The 24,621-nt window shown below is 36.2% G+C and overlaps 1 protein-coding gene across 1 annotated transcript in view; it reads right to left on the bottom strand.

Moving 5' to 3' along the window:
* Positions 1-24,304, bottom strand: part of SBF2 (SET binding factor 2) — a 198,857-nt gene extending 174,553 nt beyond the window's left edge. Inside the window, exons 1-2 of the mRNA XM_026850676.1 lie at positions 24,292-24,304; positions 23,116-23,204 (exon numbers count right to left, since the gene is read on the bottom strand). Coding sequence (XP_026706477.1) covers positions 23,116-23,204; positions 24,292-24,304 — 102 coding nt within the window. The remainder of the gene's footprint in view (positions 1-23,115; positions 23,205-24,291) is intronic.
* Positions 24,305-24,621: the final 317 nt, after the last annotated feature.

Here is a 24,621-nt window from a genome sequence, read left to right on the forward strand (position 1 = left end):
AAAAAAAAAAAAAAAAAAAAAAAAAAAAAAAAAAAATGCTTAGGATGAGGTGATGGGCATGGAAGGATTTACTGAAATGGAATGCAGGAGAGAAGAATGAATCCCTTATCCGATGTGTCACACACTCCAGGTCACAAGATAAAGGGATCAGCTGCATGGACAGAGCAGCCTCTGCATCTGCAGCACAGCTGGATCCAGTTCCAAAAGTTCACTCAAACATGAATAGGCTCAGGAGGCACAGTTTTCTTTTGTGGAACCACTAACTTTTTCTTCTTTGACATCTTGTTAATCTTGGGGGTTTTTTTAAATAAAAATCTGCTGTTTAATTAGCTTAATCATTTGTTCTGATAAGTTCTACCATCTTTTCGGTGCTCACACTTGAAAGATTTGATGCTTTCAGTTTTATTAATTCTAAAGGAACGCACTAGATGGTCTCAAAAAAAAAAAGTGCCCATTTCAATCTCCACACACAGTTCTAATCACTTGTGCAATTAAGGCCTGACATGTACAGTACTTATTAAATCACCTACTGTATTTTTATGTAGGAATGATGTCCTTCCTGCAGGATTTTTGTCCTTAATTACTAGAAATATTTAAGCAGTAAATGTATTACTAGAAGTATGCAAGCAGCTAGTATGCATAGCCATAAATTTTTCTGTCATGAAAACATTGCTGCTCACTTAAATAAAAGACCTCAGTACTTAATTTAGCATCAGCAAAGTACAGCTATGAACTGCAATGAACTGTAACTAATGCATCATCAGTAAAACACCGCAAAAAACCTCTCAAAGCGCAAAGAAAAATAATAGGCACCTCCTTTCACGTGAAAGGTCTTAACAGTAGTGGAGAAATTGAAATGAATTTTAAAAACTTAACTACAGCATGAGCAAATATTGCAACTGTTAGTAGTAGATAGTGCAGTAAGTAAAACAACATGTAAATTACTGAATTTTACAACAGTACATAAACAAAGCAACTCTTCTGATTATAATCACACCAACCACACTAAGATGTGAAATTGTCGTTTCAGAAATGCTGGATTCTCTTGTTCTAAGATGAGCTTACTAAGTAGTAGCATGACGCTTCAAGTCAAAAGTTGTTTCTGGAATATGTTTCAAATGAAAGGAATCTTGGCAGGTCAGTATCTCACTAGAACGTGCAATTCTGCATGTCATTGCCTCTTGCTTATTCACTGAAACAACATATTTCACTACAAAACAAGTAAGAGAAACAAACATAGCCTCCTGCAGTTCCTGCTTTATGAGCAGCATTCACCTTTCCTTTCCTTTATCACAACACCCATTGCCAAGACCATGTCTCACCACAGGACAGGAAAACAAAAGAATTACAGAATTGCTAAACTGAGCTCAGTTACCCTTAGTCACCAACTGATGATACTCCTATTTAGGCATTTTTTTAAAGCAGTGTTCGAGTACTTCCCGGAAGCCCGTGCTGCATTCCACATTACAGCTGGGACTGCATTATAACAATGAAAAGAGTTTAAAAAGTCAAGCAGTCTGTCAGATAAACACCTCCACGCATAACCATCTGGTGAAGCCCCAGTCAGGTCTGCCCAGCAAACCTCACATGAAATAAAACACAGAAACAGGACGGACCGCAAAAAAAATATTTACATGAACTGTAGGTTACCCGTAAAGTTGTCTTTATCTGCATCAAATTCTTGTTTGGGGGTTGGGAGGGGGGAGGTATCTAAGTTTCATTCTCATTTCCCTCGTGGAACCTATTCATCGAAATTACTGAAATGCATCTTCACAACATGCATCTTCAAGGCATCAAGACAGCTTTCAAAGTAATTCCCATAGAACTCTTAATAGACATTTTGTAAACACAGAACATATTAACAGTAAACACGAAATTATTATTAAATTAAATATGAAGTGTGAGCATTTAGTATTTTTATAGAGAAGAGTACTCACTTCCCCAACATAATTATTATAATTAATAAAGCTCTTCCAATAGATGGAGTCACCTAAACACCAAGCATTCATTTGATAATATGAAAAAAGAGTATTAAAACTACTAGAATTCTAAAGTTAAATGTACCATCTTGAAATATCAACAAGTATTATGCAGAAGGAATTATGTCCAAGGAAAGAAAGTTTGGCAAAATTAAATACATTCACGTCTGTATCAGGAACTATATCTTTACATTCTTTTATTCAGAATACCATCCACAATTGAAAAATATAAGGAAATATCAACTGAAATGTTTTCAAAAAATTCAGTATGGAGAACCACTAAGTCCCTCAACTTCTTGGAAAAATCCATGTCAGCCTTTGCTCTCTGCAAAATGACCAGCTGACATTTTCCTATCTCTACTTCTCTAGACTTTACACTAAAGGTAAAAATTGGAAAAATGCATCAGTCATAGATGATGGGAAATGTTTAGCCAAAATCTACAAATGGACTGCCAATAAATTAAGAATTAACGTTAACATCAAAGGAAACACAATATATTTGGATGCAAATAAAATCACTGTATTACAAAGTCAAACTACTTTAAACTCAAATAAGACAGTGACTTCTAAAATATTTTTTCCTTCACTTGCCCATTATTTAAATAAACTTTCCTCTGACCTCAAAGGTTCTTCCCCAAGACACATGGAAATGTAAAACTACATTGTACCTTGCAAGAACAGGGAGAACCTAGATGGGGAGACATGCTATTTTTTTACTCCATATTGACTCCTCAACAGGGATTCTCTTCAGCTCTCTTTATACCAACAGTCTGTAACTCAGTAAAGCCACCTGTCACAAGGAGGGATGCAGCTTTAAATCAGATGTAATCTCACTGCACAGTTCTTCCTTCTCATCACCAGTCTCTGCACTTGTATGACACCTAAGATGGTGCTGCTCACAGGAGGTCCTGGGGAAGGCACTCTAGGAGGCCTATATAGTCCAACCTCCTGCTCAAACTATGGTAAACACTGAGTTCAGACCAGACTGCTCTGGGACTTACAAAGCCAGTCTTGAAAACCTCCAAGGATTGAGACCACACAAAGTCTCTCAACCTATTCTAAGTCTTGACTCTCCTTATGATGGAAGATTTTCCCTTACTTGGTTGGAACCTTTATTTCCATTTATACCCATTGCTTCTTTCCTCCCATCATGTGCTACTGAGGAAAGCCTGGCTCCATTTTCTTGATAGGCTCCATGTAGGTATTGGAAGGCTGCTGTTAGGTCCTCTCAAAGCTCTCCCTTCTCCAGGCTGAACAGGCCCAGCTCCTACAGGCTCTCCTCGAAGGGCAAGTGCTCTGGGCCCTGGCCAGACCATCCTGCTTGCCCTCCTCTAGAACAGCTCCTGTTGACCGACATCCTCTTTGTACTGGGAGGCCCAAAACCAGAATCTGCATTTCATATCGGATCTATCAAGTGCTGAGTAAAGAACTAGGTTAAATCACTTCCATCAGACTCCTGGCTGTGCTGCTGTTAATGCAGCCTGGGATGCTGTTGGTCATCTTTGCTGCCAGGGCACACTGTTGGCTCACAACCAGCTTGCTGTCTAGCAAAATCTCCACAGTCTTCAGCAGAGATGCTCCCCAGCCAGTCAGTCTCCAACCTGAAACACTACAGGTGGTTCTTCCCTCCCAAGCACAAGGCTTTGGATTTTTCCTTGATAAAGTTCATACTTCCACTGGCTCATTCCTCCAGCCTATACAGGTTCCTCTGGACAGCAGTCCTGCCCTTGAGTGTATCCAGGGGGGCATCTACCTTCTACTTCCAGACCAGTATCAGCTGGAAGCAAGATACTTGTGGTTTCTTCACGTAACTGATGCTAACCAACTTCTACCGATTACTCTAACAGTGGTTATTAAACGTCAAATTCACTCCAACAGAGTTGGCACCAAGAGTCAGACATTTGAAATGAGACAGTGAAAATACCTTCAGATGGTAAATACCTGACTAAATATATTCTTTTAATGGCAAAAAAAGAAAAGGCACATGATAAAACATTATACTCATGCATGTTGGCATCAAATGCTATAGAAAAACTCATGACTGACCCATGAAGGCCTGCTAGTGTATTTCGCAAAACTAGTGTTAATGACACAGAATAAATTCTTCTATTAAGTGTAATGAGAAAATTAACTCTTCAAAATAGATAAGGAGTAAATTATCAAATATTAATCGTTAAGAAAAAAAATAAGAACACTTCAATTATGCATAAGTCTAATGTCTCATCTAAAATGACTGCTTCTAGAGACAGCAAGTCTTGGGTTTTGTAATATAAAAATAGTATTTTTAGTAAAGGAAAATCTTAAAAAAACCCTGAGAAGGAAATTCTGCCAACTAAAAGCGAAAAAAAAAAATTCCATGAAAAGTATTCTGTTTGGTCATTTCCAATGAATCCACATGAAAGTATTCACAAAGACTTGTGGAAACATACCTCAATATTTAACAACCTTTAACAAGTTTCTCCCCCCTGCCACAAACAAAGCGTTACACCAATTTTTAGCTTAAAGAAAATTCAAGAATAAGATTAATTTGATATAAAATAAGACAAAAATATAAAATATTAGCTACTCTATTACTAAAAGTGAATATATTCTTGCATTCATTGAATACAACATACTGAGACAGACAGTACATGTGAGACAAAAATAGTAAAAAGCACTCCATGCATTTATGCTGTTTCCATTTAAACATGCAAGTACTTATTTACATGCATTTTAAAAGCCACAGTAAAAATGCAATAAATACACACCACCACCCCCTCCAGCCTAGGACATCATACAGAATGCTCAAGGGCCACCTCTAATATTGTGACTGTACTAAACAATTTGTGCATACAAAGTAAAAAAATGCACTGTTTAGATCTATTTATTTATTTATAAAACTAAGAGAAGGAGAATCCTACTGGCTGAAAGACAGGTTAGAACCTGTCAACCAAGATGAGTTCTTTTAACACAGTCCACATACCAATACTTAATGCTGAGCTAAGTAATAACAGATTCAAGTATTTCATAATTTAAACTAGATCCCACTTTTTTTTTACTAGGAATTACTTCACACTAAAATTACAGTAAGCAGAAACCATACAGTTGCAGTATCAGTTCCTACTAATATCTGATAATGTAATAATAAATTTCTCACTAAAAAATAAAACTAAAGCCAATCAACATGCAAGCTTTCTGACACCTTCTGCTGGTTCACTTAGAACACTATAGCTGGTCATCAGTTCAATAAGCTGATGGAAGAGTTACAGTCAGCCCAGGCTGTAACCACTTCTAATGGCACAGCTGCATCCCAAAGGGGATGCATGGACAAGTTCTGAGACAAGCACTCAAGTTTAACAGTACCACAGGTACAGTCTTACCACTTTGGTATGAAAATATCTTTGATATTTCTTTGTTGAAGAGATCTTTAGTAAACTACCTGAAATACATATCTGAGCAAGAAAAAGTTAACATGCAATTTTCATCACCTCAGGTATTTTCAGGAGAGGTACAGTATTTTCAAGTAAACCCGAAGAAAGGGTAATCATAGTACAAACATACAACATGCAGTGAAAACACACACAAATTAATTTCAAAGAGGAAAGATAATCATAAATAGGAGGCTTGGTATGGGAATTTCAAAACTGTTCCCACTGAGGAAAATTCAAGCAGTGACAAGCATCACAAGCTCCAGAGCTATTCCAAATGAACACAAGTGGGCTGGCTGCAGGCTTTCATGAAAGCACACTCTTGGCAACTTGGTTGGAAATTTCAGTCAAAACCCCAGCCTGGTAAATCTCATTAAAACTAATTATTTTAAACTTTTAAACACTTTTTTAATTACATGTTCCTGAACGAAATATCAGTTGAAAAGTTAAGAAAAAAATTGACACTAAGTTAGTAAAAGCTGAAAGATCAGCATTCAGAATAACCATTTTGTCACATCTTGGGCTACAACAAGGTGGCCCACACGGCTCTCGGTGAGCTACACCCAGGCACTGCTCTGCTGAACATGATGCAGCTGCTGCTCTGCTGGTAAAGCAGCAGGCCAGTCAGACCATGCTGGGCCAACCAGGCCACACAAAACAGTCCCACTTCAGGCCTCTGTTTCTTTCTCAGTACAGAGAAGTCTCACATTAGGAGACCATTGTTCTAAAACAGCAGCTCTGAACCTCTTTCCACAGAAGACACCCTCTTCTACCAGAGTCGTAATGAACTGAGTTTGTAAGAAAAAGCAGGCTCTAAAGGTAGGAGAGTAGGATTTTAACTGATACCAGCAAGAAGCTGTAGCAATGTATTTGCTAGATGTCAATGTGACAAACCTTCATGTAGACTTGACTGTTCGTAAAGCAGTGATGAGTGTGAAGTCTGTTGAGGTCAGAGTGCGTTTAAAGAGACGCACATGGAATCCTCTTCTTGGACATATGACACTAAGTATTTTCAGGAAAACATTTTTCCTAATATCACACAGTGTCCATAATTACGTTTTGAAAGCCATACATTTAAGCATCAAGAAAAAAAAAGTCTTGTCCAAGTTAAGGAAAGTAAACGTAAGTATAAACTCCAGCAAGATAAATGTAAAACTACCAATAAAACTGATTGAGAAATTTGGTGGAGAAGTCTGCTAAGGGATAAAACTGACTATTAAAATATGTTTCAAAATGCATTAGAAATAGAAAGCTTGTAAAAACTAGTAGTGACAATGGATAAAATGAGGACAAAGGTAAATTATTTCAAAGAAGACTATCCAAGAGCTCCAATAAACCCAGTAAAATTCTCTATATTGTTCTCTAGAGAGGTGCCTGGGGAAGTTCCCAGAGAAGTAGTGCATTTTTGAGGGGAAAACATAGAAGATTTTAGAAAACAAAAATGAAAGTATCAAACTGCCAGAAACAGACAGTATTATTCCAAGAGTTCCGCGTTAGCAAAATATAACGTTAGAGAGCGATAAATAGTGTTCTTTACTTTCTACCCCTGGAGACGATAGCGGGTTACTGGAAGATTGGCAGATATCTGATCTTTTTTTAAAGAGCATTGAAGTTATCCAGAATTTTTGCTCTACATGTAGCCAGCTTGTAGAAAATGTTATATTACAGAAATAGTAACCCTACATACACAGATTCTACTGGAAAAGAATCAGAAAGGCTTCTGTACAGCAAGATCCCAAGTCATCCATCTATTAATAGCTCTTCAACAAAAGCAAATGGATGTACTCAAAACAACAATATAGTGCACTTTTCCAAAAAAAAAAAATCTTTGAGCAAGAACATTCACAAAAAAGTCTCAAACTAAACTGTCATGGTATAGGATAACAGTTGTCTTCTGGACTAATAACTGATTTTTAAAAGGAGGAATAAATGGTTAGTTTTCCTCAATGAAGGCAGATTAGAAACTTCACAAAGATCTCCACTGGGATCTGAGCATGTGTACTGCATGTGTGAGCAGGCTGACTTAGGGTTTTTTGGTGTATAAATTAAATCCTAAAGATGCATATGCAATAAGAGACTATATTGTTACCACTCTGGAAAGAGAACGCGAAACGTGTTTCACTTTAATTAGCAGTCACCATGGGGAAAGAAAAATTTCAAATGCTCAAAATTATTAGGAATGGAACTGGGAGGTACACACTTACTGTAAGACTTGCCATTTTGGTCCCTGCAGCTCAAAGAAATGATACATTTGAATTACAAGCCACAGAGGAAAACAACAGTACCCAGAGGCTTGGAAAAGCTTCTGTACAAGGAAAGATTATATCAGAGGGGTTTCTCCATCTTGGAAAAAATATGCTCTAGGACAGGAATGGAATAGAAATCTACATGCTTATGAACAGAAACAATAATAGAAATACATGATAATTTATTATTTCTAATTAAAATTAAATAGAGAGCATTATATTAAGCGATCCTGTGTTGGTATACAAAATACAGAAATCTTTCCCAAAACAGTGAAACTTCCAAACACATTGCCATGGACTGTTATAAAGGACAAAGGAACAACAGGCTTAAAAACTTTCAAAGAAGTGGGGAGAAGCTCCTGAGGACCTAGCATACACACTGGCCCAAATGTATCCTATCACTGTGGAAGCCTCCTGAACCTGGAGCAGCATATGCCACGTATTAAAAAAACAGTGGGCTATCTCCCGGTGTCATACACTCCTTCCCAAGCTATCCAGCACTGATTCCCGTTGGATTCTGGACAATAAGCCTGATTAACTCTTATTCTGATCTTGAGTATCAATATTTTCATTGCTATTCAATGTAATTATTCCAAGAACCACAGGAAGCCAAGACTTGTTTTTCAGCATCTTCCCATAAACCCTGTGTGACTGTGGAAAGTATCTCAACTATTAACAGCAGAGCATTTCTAGTTGTAGCAGAATTCATGGATCTAAACCTGTTTAACTGTTACACTCCTAAAATTAACATTTAAGACACAGCCTTCCAAAAATTCATATGGTTCCCATAGCAGTAAAGCAGATACTTTAGGGAAGTAGAAGGGAACACATACAGACGAATAACAGAACCTTGCAGAAATTGTACAGTCAGCTTTTAGCCACTATGTTGAAATTTAAACAAGTCTTATCTGCACTCACTCTCTTACTGGCGTCTGAAATATGTAAGCCCACTTTGCAAGTGTCATTTGTTTCTTTCTAGACCAAAGCTTAAGTTAGGTAGCTTGTCTTCTCCTCTCACTCTGGATCAGCACTGGCATAAAGAACAACCTCACCCTCCCAAACAGGAAAACCTGAAGAAGGAGGTAACTTGTATTGAAACAAAATTCTAGATGACTCAGAAGTACTCCGTTCTTACTTCATTCAGAGCAGGACACAAAATACTGTGAAACTAAAACTGAAAAGGTATGTTGGGGCTTTGAGCAACCTGGTCTAGTGGAAGGTGTCCCTGCCCATGGCAAGGGGGTTGGAACTAGATGATCTTAAGGTCCCTTCCAACCTAAACACTATTCTATGCTCTTTTCTGTCACACTTAAAACTGATAATCTGAAGAGATAGGAATCCTTCTTTGAACACACTTCTGAAACCACTACTAAATTCAATTCCTAATGTAACTAAAGGTTTCCACTGTAGTATTGCTCTTGCAACCCATAAAGGTATCATCCATAATAGGTAAAATAATGTACATAAATATGCTGACCTAACTCACAGTAAATTAGTACTTTAAAAGGAAAGCTTATAAGCACTACCATATTTAAGCAATAAGACATGAGGGTGTGCATATGCCGTAATAATGACACACCTTAATGATACAAGCAGTATGTCATTATTAACCCATACTACACACCCTAAAATGCTTCAGTATAGATCACATCTATGTATTTAAAAAATGAAATTACAATACTTGAAAAGATGCTTATTTGGGGGTGATAATCTCAAAAGGTTTCATTAAAAAAAAAAAAAAAAGACATAAAACATGTCACCTAATATTCCTGCTCAGGTAACCATTTCTAACAATTTTTTTTTTCCATAATCAAACTACAAATACAGACTCTAAAAAAATAGTTCTGTCAATGAACACATGTGCAGTTCCTACAAGAACAAATTAAAAAAGGAAAGAGCCAGTGAAAAGATCTCATCTTGGGGAATTCTGAAGTGTTCCTGAAAATTTAATGGTGAATATTGAAAGACAAGATGCAGCTAAAACCTTTAAACAGTCTCTTAGTTTCTTTGGTTAAACTGCTTCTGTCTTTCCATTAAACAACCCAAGAAACGGTTTGATAAAACCAAACTGCTTCAGCTGTCTCTGTTAATTCACAGTCTGAGCTTAGGAACTGAGAACTTAGGTGGTTTTAGCTGAACTCTTCCACAACAACACTATGCTACTTGCAGTCTAAAGTCAAAGTCAGCACAAGAATCTGACATTTGATTACAGTTTCCCTAATCGTATTATTGTTCACATTGGAAATGAATCGAAACATTTAGCAAAACATACTATTGAATGCTGAACTGAATACTACCTACCTAGCCTTTGCTGTGCAAAATACAAGCAAAATTATGTCTCTGGCAGCCAGAAAAAACAAAATTTAACACTAAATGTCTTCATCTTACACCCAACTGAAATGTATTTAAATATTTATTGACTGCATATGATTCCACAATATTTATTACTGCAGTACACTTTCACAGGCATATTCAACTCAACTACTTGCTTGCTTCAGTTGAGGCACACTATCACAAAAAACTAACATCAACTATCTTTCAAGTCTGATCAAACTTGACAAAACGATTGTTATTTAATAGATTTCCATTCATTTAATACCTCCTTGGTTACATAAATTGGAAACCGTTTCCCAATTCATGTGAAGTTTTCACAAATGTATTATCCAAGAACAAAGAAAAAACTGTAGATATTCATTTATTACAATATTCCAAAACAGTTTTCCAGCTACACAGTTGGAAATGCTGCTAATCTTTCAGATGAAAGACATTCAAGACATGAAATGACCAAAACACATCCTTTCAAGTACCAGTATTGATCAAAGTAGAACAAGAAAAATCTTGCATTCCAAAACAGGAAACTTTGAAGACATGTTTATATAAATGATTCAACCATAACTAAAACCAGCAAGTGATTTTTTGAAGCAATTTTTGTTACTCGATGCAAATATGGCAACTTACTGTGGATACTGAAAAGCTTCTCATACAGAAGTTGCTTCTGCTAACACACATTGGTCATATGAGCCAAATAACCAAACTGGGGGGGAGGGAATGTTCTCTCCACCCGCTTTTTGAGAGGTCTTGCCAATGCCTTTGTTATTTGGGAGAAGGAGATCAAATTCAATATACAAGACATGAAACAGATATGAAAATGGTCCAACAACAAATCTTAAAAGTTACAAATGCCAGCAAGTCTCTACAAGTATATTACTGGGCCAGACTGAAGGAAAATCATTGTGAAATAAGCTTTTCTGGTATGCAGTTATAGCGAATAATCATGAGGTGATGCCGAGAACTAGACAAATCTGGTATTCAAAGAATGTTAAAAACACTGAGGTCACAAATGCACACTGTAACTTTAGTACCTACTTCTTATCCCATTATTTTGATATTAAATCTAATTCACTCTTCATTCTAAACTTATAGGCTATGATTTTAATAAACATCTCTCATTCACACGCTATAATACATGAATACAGTTTAAAATTAAGTAAGGCTGATTTTGTGTATGCCATTTACAGAACTGGAATATTATTTTAACATAGTACATTAGAATATAGATTTTTTAGGAAATTACAAAAGCAGATATTCTCTCCTGGCCCCAAATTTTGAATTTATCTGTATTTTTTAGAATAAAATAATATTTCCTGAACTCTTAGCTCACAGGTAAGCCTAAGATAAAGCACCAAAATCATAATTGCATGAGGCATTTTTAATACTAAAAGAATGTTTGATTGATTATAATCCAGTGTAATATACTGCATCAATCTACAGAAAGTAATTGCATAATCTGACCTTGTCCCACCAGTCTGTTTTAGAGACACACTGGAATAGATTTGGGTTTAACTGCCTTTACTTAGGTAAAGAGCTAAAACTTTAAGTTCTGAAGACATGGAGACAGGGGGAAAAAAACTTAAAGCCAGTTCTTATATTAAATTCCACACAATTTACTACAGAATGAGAACAGGAATATTAGCAGCTCAGTAAAACAGTAGATCATTTTATTTGGGGTGGGGGGTATCATTGCACATTGTTTATTACATTAAAATTACTTTATTCCTAATTTTATGTATATACGGGTTGCTTTAGTTCAAGTAACTTGGCAGAGAATCAAGTCAGAATACATATACTTTCAGCAAAAAAGAACAAAGACATTTTGGACTTGAGAATAACTGAAAACCTGTGCAGTATCTGAGTGCGATCTGGTTTTCATATTTCCTTTCACTGACATAACTAAAAGATGATTTCTCATATAGGTTAAGGAACCAGCTAGTGCAAGAAAAAGATGAGCAAGTAGTTTGGGGACACCTCTATAACAAAATCTAGACAGAAAAAGTTTCTTCAAAAACATCAGTACTACTAGATACATAAATCCAAGAAGTTGAAGATGGAAAAAAATATTCTCAGGACCATGACATAATGATCAAGTTTATGCTTTTACTATGTGGGGGGTGGGGGTGGTTTGTTTGGTTTTTTTCTTGAAGTCACACAGAAGGGAAACAGGTACTGCAATATTTTTATGTTAGGGAAGGATGCAGAGCACAGGTGATATTTCAAAGCCTACGTATTTTTTTCTTTATCCCCAAGGGAAAACACAGTACCTACAAGAAACAAAGCGAAACAAAACAAAACAAAAGATAGATGCAGAAATAAAGAAATCCGTAATGGTAAAGAGTTGGAACAAAACAAAGACAGTTGGGATATGGGCCCTTGCGCAGAACGTGATGGGAGACGTCGTGTTCTATCTTCTCAGCTTGCGTTAAAACCTGAAAGATTTGCAGTATCTAGTCAGGGAGGCTCTTGAGAGCAAGTTGCAAAAGCCATTCAAAAGAAGAATCTGTGTATCAGTGTTCTTCCTCTTTACATAGGTTCACTCTGCAGCTCAGATTTAATGAGTTGCAGGCTGAGAAAGAACTACAAACTGTTAAAGGATCATCATATGAGTAGCATTAACCACAGCTAAAGCCTGAACTGCCTTATCTCTAGATCTGTGAAAGTTGGAGCTTCAGAGAGCCATATTAGAGGCCAGTTCAAATGCTTAATTTATTACTCTATTGCTGATTTGGAAATGCAATTCCTGTTTAGTTTATCTTGGTATCCATTACAGCTAAATAAAAGCACCTGTTCAAGTGCTCTTTGACAGCACATCCTTGAAAAAAATTTAAAGACATTACAACTAAACATACCTGAGAGAGGTCTCTCTCAGCAGCATTAAATAAGGTTGTAACACTTCATGGATCAGACTGCAGCATTAAGAGACAGAAGCATCTGAGACTCTCATATCAGAAATGTACTGCTTCTAACAGGTTTGGCCTGTATCAGTTTATTTCTGAGATTCACAGAGCAACAAAGACAGAGAAAGAAGAAAAGGTTTTGCTAGGACAAGCCCCAGGTAAACTGCTGACAAAATTATGAGTTCTACAATACTGGCTCCATACTCAGAATTCTTTATAAAAAGCCACGTTTATGGCAGATCCCCACTCAGAAGAACTTCAATACAAAGAGAACTTCACCAGTGACCAGCCCTAAAATAAGCATTTATAAAACAGATCTGAATATATTTATATTTTTCTTCTTCCTCTTAATACAAATTGTATTTATGAATGTAGATTATTTCTTTATGCTCTTACTTTACTATGATCAAAAGCAAACTCCACAAAATTACTCTTTATTGACTTTTATTTAAATTAAGGTTTCTTCCTTAAAATTCCCATAGTTGTTTACCAAATCCTTACTAAAATCAGGATATCCAAACCACATCAGAAATTATTAAAGACCATATTATTAAAGAGTAATACAGGAGGAAGAGGGCCATCTGAATAGACTAGCTCCCCTGTGTATCTTCTAACCTGCAAGTTCATTCATAAACTTTTCCTTTTTCCATCTAGAAATACCAGGTTTTGTATAAAAGAAAACAGTATGTTATATGTTATTAGGAAATAGACAAAAGAGTCTAAAAAGGCTGTACAATAAAAACTGGAAGATGTGAAAGTGGTTTTGCCCAAATCCATGCATTAGTCAAAAGAGAGCATCCAACACGCCATACTGAAACAATATTAAATAGTCTCTGCTTTATAAACAAACAAACCAACATCCCAACCTCAGGATTTATAAATTCAACTCCTTTTGACACTTAAGTTAGTGATGGTGCTTGAAGCCAACATGCTTCTTTTGAATCAAACTGGAAATAAGCCTCCAAATTCCTTTCCCTCGGACTCTGCGTGGCACAGGCTGAGGCAGGCACTGAGCCACTGCCACCAGCTGCTGTCTCCCCTGGCCTGCAGAGGTGTTTGTGCCAGGGGTGTGTTCAGAACACACCGCCACTCTGTCCTGTACAGAGTCCAGAAAGGAAAACTAGGAGTCACACGAACTGGAAACAGCAAAAAGTCTCTGTGCCAACATTTCTGTTTGGCTTCTAATTGGAAAATACAAGGGCTGATACAACGAGCTGCGGCACACAGAACATGCAAAATTGTGACAGGTCATCTTAATATTTATTATTGTTCTTTTTTTTTTTTCCTTTCTTTTTGAATGAACACAACTAGGATACACCTTTTATAACATATTATGAATAAGCACTTGTACTGTATCACAAAAGTTTAAGTCATCAAGCTCTAAAACCACTGAGATGATTTAAGCCAGCAGAAAAAACCTGCATCAAACATAATAAAATTTACATAAAAAGTACAAATTTAAAGGATGGTCAAATTGGGAGGTTGGGGGAATATCACAGTTTACAAGTACTACTGACTAGAAATTTTTAGCATGAAAACTATCAGCTTTAACAAAACACAAACCACTAACAAATTTGTTCAGAAAAAAATGTAAAACAGGCTTTATTTTCTATTAATCTGTTTTCTTGAACTATTATAAAACATTCCAAACTGATTTATAGTGATAGGAATCAACTTCACAGATAAATTATTTCTGGATTCCCAGAACACATTCAATGACCCAGTTCAAATTTCACAATCTTGTATTCAGCCCAATAGACTGTGTTTGATTAGATGCACATTATCTGCCCTTGTGGTCCTTCACACAACCCTAGAAAGGATAGTTTTGTGACAACTGGATATACAGTTATAAATTCAATAGACAACAGTCTTGCTTTCTGTCTCTCCCGAAAACCACACAAATTCTCAGCTTCCTGCACAAACACACAGGAAAACCAAACCAAACAAACAAAAACCTCCAAAAACTTCCGTCAAAAAGTTGCCTAAATTACAGCACTTAAAGCTTTAAAAAATTTCCAGTTTCTTACAGAAGGCTGACAAATAATTATCTGTAATGGGCCAAAACAAAACACAGTAATTTTAAACACTAAAGTTTAAGTGGTTCTGAGGTACTTCACCTCAGTGCCTTACTGGGTTGGCACATTTGTCCAAGGTTAATTTTCTCTCTACCTCTCTGATAGTTACAGGAACCTGATCCAACAGTGACATAAAGAACTCTTAAAAAGCCTGCTGTAGCTAACAGCAAGGCCAAACACCTGACAATCATACCTAAAGAGCAGTTCTCTCATGGTAATCCACACGGATTTCCTCATTCACTGCCATTCCCATGTCTCTGGAGCTTCCCAATGAGTTATTACCATCTCTCTCAGGAGAGAAGCAAACAAGCAGGCAGATAGAGAGCCAAAGCCTTAGCTTTTCAGATTAAGAAATCGAAGAACCACCTCAGGAGACTATCCAAGCTATTCCCCCCTTTTCATGCCATACTATTAGCCTCGCACAAGTCATTCCTCATAGGTATCTGTCTAACATTAAAAACAAATAATACTACTCTAGAATTTCACTCTAAGAAGTGAGAGCTCCATCTCTTTAGACGTTTCTTTACACCAAATCTTCCTTGTTATAGAATCCCTCCACCATTACTCACCTTATTCTCAAGAGGACAAGGAGAACAGTTTATTCTCTTCATTTTATTTACCTGAAGTCTTATGTCTAACTTCTGGCCACGTCAGAATAGTGTTTATCTTTTTTCAAAAGCTAAACTTCTTTTGATTCACACTTAGCTGAAGATGTACAACACTCTTGTTTGCCAAAACATCCAAAGGATGGAGAAATGCTGACACCTGTATTCTTATGACCTAGACAAGGACAGCCAACTGCATATAGCACAAGAAACAACTGGAAAAAGGTCATGTTGTATACTAATAGTTCTGGATGTGACAGTGCACATAAAACCATCTCTATTCATTTCTGTGTATCTGAGACAACATCAAAATAGTACTGTAAACTCAGATGGTACAGCACTTCCAGTACTTTTAACTGACTTAAAAGTATACACTGGTTTGTGTTTTTCTGGACAAATTTATCTTCTGTTACTTGCATTCCAAACTTACATAATTTGTCTTCATATCGAACTATTCTGTAATAATTTTCAGTGATGATTAATCCAAAGTGGAATAGGTCACAGAGTAAAGAACCTCTTCTGATGTTAAGAACACATTCGGTTATTCAAAAACATACAGCACTTTTAAGGTCATATATTGCATTCATCCAAGTTAACTTTCAAGCACAAACAGGTATTTTTTGAAAAAGACAAAGGACATCCATAACCAGGCTATTCTACAAAGTATTCAAGGAAAATAAAGCTAAAACCAAAACTTTTTCCATAACTTTTCCTCTTAAAAAATGGAGTATAATAGGAATGCTGCTCTTCAGTTTTGTTTTCTGGAGATACAGCCCATTTTCATATGGTGTGTTTGAATTACATGTTGCTCTGCTTTTTTAGACTAGACCATTTTTTATTTTCTCAAAAGTAGCATGAAAAATGTTCACAAATGTTTATATATTCACACTGAATACATGCAGATAATAGGATAAACTGAAAGGGAAAAAAATTCTTACTGAAACATATTAGCCGCAAAACCATTTATTCCAAGGGTATTACACACTCCAGACTTGTACCCTGTGAAACTGAGAAGCGCAAAGAATATTCAATCCTTCAGTATTTTATCATTTTTAACAAAAATATTGACTGTGTTATAAAGTGTTCCACTTTTTTTCCCAATTAAAAAACAAAGCAAATGTTTTGTTTTCAAGTGGGAAAAAATAAAAAATATTAATTGCACCCTTTCATGGTATTTAGTCAAGTAAACCCAAGTTTTGCTACACAAGGACTACTTGCAAGTCCTTAGATTTCAATATCAAATTATTTTACCCCACTAGCCTATGAAATTCAGGAGCTAAAATCTACTCAGTAAAAGTAGTGGGATTCTAGAACCAGAATATAAATGTTTTACAGCACAGCAGAGACTTTACTGTAAAATACACCACATCTACGGCACTATGAGGTTTCTACTGGAGGCTAACATACAAGGTCAATGAATATAAGCTCAGTCTGTAACACATTTCTGATAAAAAAGTTAACTGTACTTTTGCTATCATCTGTTTTCTACTAACTGCTGACCTGTACTACAGCATAATGAGAAGGAAAGAAGAACACAATGCCTTTAAGTGCTACACTGAGCTCTGACATGCAGTTGTTCATTAAATAATTACATATGTAATGACTTCTGAGAGGTAAAAAAAGTTTGAGGGGAAACAAGAAAAAAACCTCACAAAATCAAAATCTCTGCAGCTGACCAAGTGCACTAAAGGTTAAATGGATGCTGCAGACAGTCTATTATTCAGGTCCTTAAAAGCATTAAGGTTGCAGAAAAATTGGTTTACCAATCAGCTAGTTAAGACTGGAGCATTTAAAGATTAACCCCCTTAAAACTTTAATCACTTCAGGCCTCAACTGGCTAATCTGCAATCCAGTTGTCTTTTATGACTTATTTTAAATAAGTAGTAAAATGTTCAAGTATCAGATTTGTTTCCTAAAAAAGATGCCTTATAGCAAAGTGGTAAAACAAAAATAATACTAAGTGATTAGCACTTGAATTCTGAAAGAATTACTTTTGACAGCATTCATAATGATGTTTCAGAGACTCTGCATTTGGAATCTCCAAAAGTTTAGGAGTTCACTACTTTAATATCTGACTTACCTTCATCTTCAATTGAGTGACTGAAATTCTGGTTTTCAATACAATTCTAAAGGCAAATTAATTGGGCTTTGGTGGGGGTTTTTTGATAGCTTTCTTCTCCCTGACACAATGATGAAGCTCCAACAGCAGTGTGTATTCATTTAAGACCTCAAAAGGTATAGCTGTCACTCCTAAATTATGTACGTCATCATGAAGTGGAAATCTGTACAGGACTATGAAGTTGGGTTTTGTCAAAAGACTGAGATCTTCTAGGTCAGTCAAAATACAGATATACTTTGAAAATACATAAATACCATTCCTTACTCTCAATTTTTTTTCATGTTACTTGGAATTTGAAAGTTGAATCCAGTATTTCATAAAAGGCACACTTCACATCTATTTAAGAGTTCATACTTGAAACTGCTCAAAGGTGCAGAAATGCTAAAATCTACTGTAAAGATAAGGCTCTACACAAGGGAGTAATACGGTCATTACACCATCAACTCTTCCTCTAGGAAGAAGCAGGCATCCTACCAGATGACAAAGGGACATATAGAGCCTTTCTTCAGAAGCATTTCTCTTAGCATTGTAACACTTGTAAGCTATCTTCAAAGGATTGTATTAAATAGCAGTTTTTACAATTTAATGTTACATTTTATAATTTAAGTAATTATTTGGATAGGTTATTAGCTTGCCTAGAAATGTGTGTTCATTTCTATACTTTCACATACTTGAAATGAAAATTACTAATTCATGACAGTACCACTACTACCACCTCCAGTTATAGTTGGAAATTTTCTTCCCTGCTACTTACGAACTGCACAAACACAGTGTATCTAGCTCAAACTTAAGACAACATACCTATTTCTAGGTATGACTTTCATTAGCCTAATTAACACTAGCCTCCTAAGACTGAGTAATGCAGATGACACTTAGATTAGCTAATTTAGCCCCGAGACAAAAATGAGTGTTCAGTGTAACACTGCATACCAAAGCTTCTTCCTTTGATGTATAATTATGATGTCTAGAAAGGCATACAGCAGAATTAAAACTGGATTATAAATAAGAAAAACATGCAGAAACCTAAAGCTAACTCATTCAACCAACGTACTCTCTCAAAGATTCTTTCTACAAGTGAGAACAAGAAGCTTGATTATCCTAATTTTCAACTGCTCCATATGTCTCAGCTGATTTTAGAGGGTTATTTTTAAACTTAAACTATATCTGTGTAAAGCTGAAATAACTTCTCTGAAACAGACAGACTACGGAGAAGGATACCCAAATATGTTCATTTAAAATATCATGGGGAACAACTATTGGATTTGTATGTTCCAAGTGCATTCTTTTGAAAACCAATGACTTAATAAAGTATTTGGCTCAGAATAGCATTTAAGAACGAGTATAAAACTCTCTTTACTACTCAAAGTCAGCTTACTTCCATGAAACTTGAGGAAACTCACTTTGACTTGTATCAAGTCAAGTAAATCGCAGATGCTCAGATTCTAACATGAAATTATACAAAGTGTTTCCTAAACTCCCCTTGAATAGCCCACAAAAGGTTCTAGCAAATCAAAGAAGAGTAATCTTACTGCTTTTGAAGAAACAAGTATCATACCTTATCCTAAGGTACATCACACAATTCAACAAATGGTAAAAAAAAAAAAGTCCTTACCAGCTACTGTAATTATCAAGAATCCATTACAAAAAACTTCAGGGATGTTTCACACACCTGCAATTTGCAGGCAGCTCATTTATCAAAGTTTCTGTATTCAGCTATGAACAGAACAAAGTTTAAAGCTGTGAAACCATTAGAGACATGGCAAATGCAAAGAGCGGAAGATTAAGAAAAATCTCTTTAGATAATTTGATGAGATGCAGGTAAGTAGAAGCTCTACGGCGGCACACTGACCAAGACCTGCTGGCAGTATCTTTCCCTCAACAGAGATTCGTGGCTTTGCTCACTTACCACTGACAACTAGAAGACACACAATTTATTTGACAAATTAAAACACTTCAATAAAATTTTATAAAGTATATTTTTGTTGAATTTTGGATAACGTGTTTATTCCATAACTTCTATGTTTGTTAAACAAGACCAGAACATAGCTAACATGCTACACACATAGAAACAGTTTAAGTAGCTCTTACTCCTTACCAAATATATATACACGAAATAGAACACTCCTCAGTAAAGTTCAAACTGCAATTACAGTCTTTAATGATTCAATTCTCCACAAATTTGTGTCAAATTAACAAAACTACAAATACAGACAAAGCTAAAATAAAAGCTGAAATAGAGTTATCATCTTTCCTAGATAAGTTGTTCTCAGAATGATTTGTTTTCACTCAGCCAAGGACAGGTCCACCAGGCCCAGTTTTTCCCATGCTAGCCCATTTTTCAAAACTGGGCTCAACAAAATGAAAAACAGTATTTGTAGTATTTTTATTATTTAACTTTAAAATTACCTGCACAACTCCACTCTCTACATTGTCTTAATTTATGTCTCAGAAATCTGATCACACAAATTCAAGCCCAGAAGGGTGAGGCAAGGTTGGAGAAAGAGAAAAGTCCTCCACAAAAGTCTCAGGATTTTGTCTATCAAATTTTGACTTGAGCTTGGACTAACAGCACCTCCACAAGCTTTGGAGATCACAAGGGATCCAAAAAGGCATTCTCCATCAAAGTATTAAAGCTTCGGAGGCAGGGCTGGGCATAGGTCTTTTCCATTATTTCCCCCCTCGCCCTCCTTGTTTCATAAAATTAACAACATGTATGGGAGACAATTATTTCATCGTATCACCCATTAGAAACCAAGACAATCTATATTATTTGGCAAAAAACTTAAAAAAATAAATTCCAAATGTCCCAATTCACAGGCAAATTATTTGCTTTACAAATGAGCAGAGGGGTGGGGGCAGGGTGGTGAGAACTTCATCAATAATCAGCTGAATATCTCCATGATTCATGGCAGAAGAACTAATTTTGACAGAAGACAAGACTCTAAAAAAAAATCAAAATTCCCTTCAATCCTATTGCTAGGCATGAAAAGCTTTGGCCTTTTTTCTTTATGAAACAGTGAAGAGAGCTTAACGTTATTCAGATACAAACCATTGCTGTTCTTTCTATTTCAGAAAAACCATAAAATTCCATAAAGTTCCTTCACTTAAAGGAAAGGAAGTACATTTAAGAGGGTTTTAAATCAAACTACTCACAGAACTAAGTGCAATTCATAAATACATCTACCTTCATCTTCATACACATTATGTCAACTATTCTCTTCTTACCTTCTTTCTCTCTTCCCACCCACTCCCCTCCAAAGTTTGCATGTTACCTGTTTGACTGTTAATGATATTAAAGCTGCCCTTCAGGTGACAAACAGAAAACGGTAGCACAAATTTCATTCTCTCCTTTCCATGAATTAACGTTGATTCATGTTACACTCATCCAAACCATTAAAAAGCGCATCCTGCCAAAATCCGACTTTCATAGTGATTTACTTCTGTAGTTGATCTTTGCAATATCTCTAACTAGTTGATCTTAATTAATTAAAATTTTATTACCACATTTGAAAAGCAAATCAAAATTTGACTAATTTTGCCAACTGGCTGAATAGATGTCCTTAAGTTGTCAGATTTCATTTTACTGGAAAAATTTAAAGACTTAATGGCTTTGCCTAATGAATTATTTGAGAACTGATACAGAAATAATGTTTTGTTCAATCAAGGAATAAAAATTAAATCTTCCTTTAGAAAGGTATTTCTTGTAGTGCTAACAACCAACAATTAAACGGGAAATAACATTTGGGTACAGATATATCACTTAAGCAGCCTCCCTGCTTTAAGAAACTGTGCTTGTTTATTTCAGCACATCCCTGGAAGTCAGATACATTACTTACTTTGAAAAAGGTAGGGAAGATTTGTATGAGAAAATAAATCTCAGTATGATTCAAACTCTTGCAGTTGTTTAAGGCAAGATCAAACCACCTAGTTCAACCCCAAGAGAGTGGTTAAAAAAAGAAAACACCCGTAAGCCTTGGCATCAAAGTTTATTTCTCTTCTAATGAACTACAACTGTGGGTACTATAAAAAAAAGCCACTGATCTGAACCCAGTCAGCAGTCATCAAGCACATGCTGGCTACGCATGTATTAAGTAGAGAATTACCAGCTAGAGCAAACAGCAATTGCTATACAGAGTGGCATAATGTTGTAACAGTAGTAGAAACACTTCAGAGAAAGCAGGAGCTTCCATTGTTTCAGCACAGCACTACATTGCCAAATGCAGTATTATGCAAGTGTACCACAAAGACTGTAACTATCCATCACGTGTACCAGAAATAATGCTTACACCAGTGATTAATGTATGACATCCCCCCAGAACATAAGGCTTATGCTTGACTGTGAAGAAATGAAAACCACAATGTTGAAGAAAACGAGCAACCAGTCGCGTCCACCACCATGGAGTGAACAACAGAAGCCTCTGCTGTTCCAGAAAGCAAGCAGTAAACACCAAGATGCCCTCCCCTCTCTTTCACTGGAGAAGACAACTCATGGCCAATGGTATGTCATGACTCAGTAAGGGAGCAGAGCACTGGCTGAAAGGTATCACAGTGGTAAAAGCTTGCTGTTTGCTGTATCTGTGTAATAAATTCAATGAAGAGTCAGTGTCTTTGTCCTCTGCAGCTTATTTTGTCCCACAGTACAAAGACTTCTATTGCAACATTTCCTACAGCCCATCTCCTCCTCTAGCTCATCCTGCCCCAGAAGTTAAGTTCGTGGCAGTCAAGAGTTTCACTCTGACTTCTCAGAAACCTAATTTGCAGAGTATGATCACAGTGTTTCACTTCTCTGCAGGATTTTGAAAGCCATATGTTTAATGAATCCCTGATCCAGATAAGATACACCTTTTCATTGCATTGCAAAATATGAGATCAAGGAAGAGAAAGAAGTGGCACTTGAGTGAATTCTCAGAGAGGGCATCTAATACAGATCACAGCACACTAGCCCTGTTCAGTGTACCATTTTTGTAAGCACCCATTATGCCATCTGCCAAGGGCAGAATACTGGATAAAGACTGACCATTTTAATCAAGCCAATTAATTGGGCTATTATTTTAAATTCATTTTTTAACCTATAATATACAAATACACATTTGTATTTACTTGGACAATGAAAAGTCATCTGCTACCTGAAGGATGCGTCTAAAAATGTAGTCAACGATAAACTTACAACTTACTGACACAAATACACATTTATCTTAAACACAATGTTTCTAAATTTGCAGCAGAGTTTTTCTGTATTCTAGGAATAACTACTTAGTGGTACAGACCAGAATACGTTTCTTCTGTGAGTTGAAATTGTTATTTTTAAAGCTATTATCTATGCCCTCTACTCACATAACTTCTATCCATTCCCTGTTGGGTCAGATAATACACATTACTGCATGAAGGCAGATGTATCTTCCAACCATAAGTGAAAGAAATACTAAAAATTATAAGATGTAATGCAAACTTACCAACTCTATTCCCTGCGGAAAAGGAGTGTCTTCCCAGTCCTTCTGAGGAAATCTTTGTATTATTTTTCCCAAACCTTCTGCTGGGCCTGCTGAAAAATAAAATTCAATTACTTAAAGACAAACTAGTGGAATTTAAATTGCCATCAATTTAAGAATATTTTCAGAATATACCCAATATTAGGAAATGTTTTGCCACAGGAGGCAGAGCAGGCTCCTCAAATGTGTCTTGCAAGTCAAATAATAAATACAATCTTAATATTCTCCAGTAGTAACATAAAGAGTCACGACAGAAATGAAGCTGCAAGCTGCATCCAGCCTATGCCTGCCATGCGTGTTTTCAAAGTGACAGATGATTACTGGTAATTCTAGACTCTCTTTACAAACAGCAGTAAATTAAAAACTAATATAATGGATAATGTGATATTTAAAAAAGAAATAGAGCATCTTTCAACAAGTGGTCTTCAAGAAGAAGTGTACAGATGAAAAATCCACATGATTTATCCAGGACACTCTAGTTCCTTGTCAATATTTCTAGTTGGATTCCTTGGACAAGTCAGGAGTGAATTTCTACATAGGAAGGTGCAGACAAAAACTGCTAATTTCTGTTAACTTCTCTGATGCAACTGACTTTTTTTTTAACCCCCTCCTTTTTTTTAAAGCCACAGTGCTGTAGATAGGAAACCCTTCCGAAACACCACAAATACTCAACAGTGTCCTGTCATCCTGAACAGCACAGGAATGCACATACAAACATCAATTTTGTTCTTCACCTGCTCAAGTCCTAGAGCAGTATTGAAAAAAACTTTTTTTTTTTTTTTTTTTTAAGGGATACACCACAGTATAATGTTGCAAAGTGAAAGCAATTTTTACATTAATCAGTACTATGCTGAAGGAATGTTGAAAGCTAGGACCATTCTGAAGTAAGCCACTACACAACATAAAGCATGCAATCAATAGCCTTCAACTTCTGTTTTCCACATTTGAAGCACTCTACAATAGTGGGAAGAATGATCTTTTCTCTTGAACAAATCTTGCCTTTTCCTACAGAAAACAGCAAATTGTCTGATTTATCTTACAAATATACCAAACAAATTGAATAATTAATATTGTTCTGATTTCTGAAAGAAACTGATTTAACGTGGCCAAGTATTTCACATGCACAAAGACATGTCTAACATTCCATACACATTTTAAACCCAAGAAAACAAGATTTCTGTGATAACATTACTTATCCATCAGTCTTCACTCTAGCAATTTCTGCATCTCTTGGATGATTTGGTGTCATTTCAGAGGTAAGCAGACACAAAACACATACATGCTTTCAAGTCAATTGCTGGGTAGAGATGAGAGGTGCAAACTCCTATTCTTTCCTTGGCTCCAAAGAGCAGAAGAAAGCAGCAGGGCTGCTGAACAGTTACCTCTTCTGTAAGGCAGCACCCACCCGGGCATCAGCAGTTACATTTGCACCGACCAAGCAGAGCACACACAGCCCTAGACTACCACCAT

This window comes from Athene cunicularia (assembly GCF_003259725.1).
Source record: "Athene cunicularia isolate RWA chromosome 5 unlocalized genomic scaffold, athCun1 chr5_part3, whole genome shotgun sequence".
Lineage (NCBI taxonomy): Eukaryota > Metazoa > Chordata > Aves > Strigiformes > Strigidae > Athene > Athene cunicularia.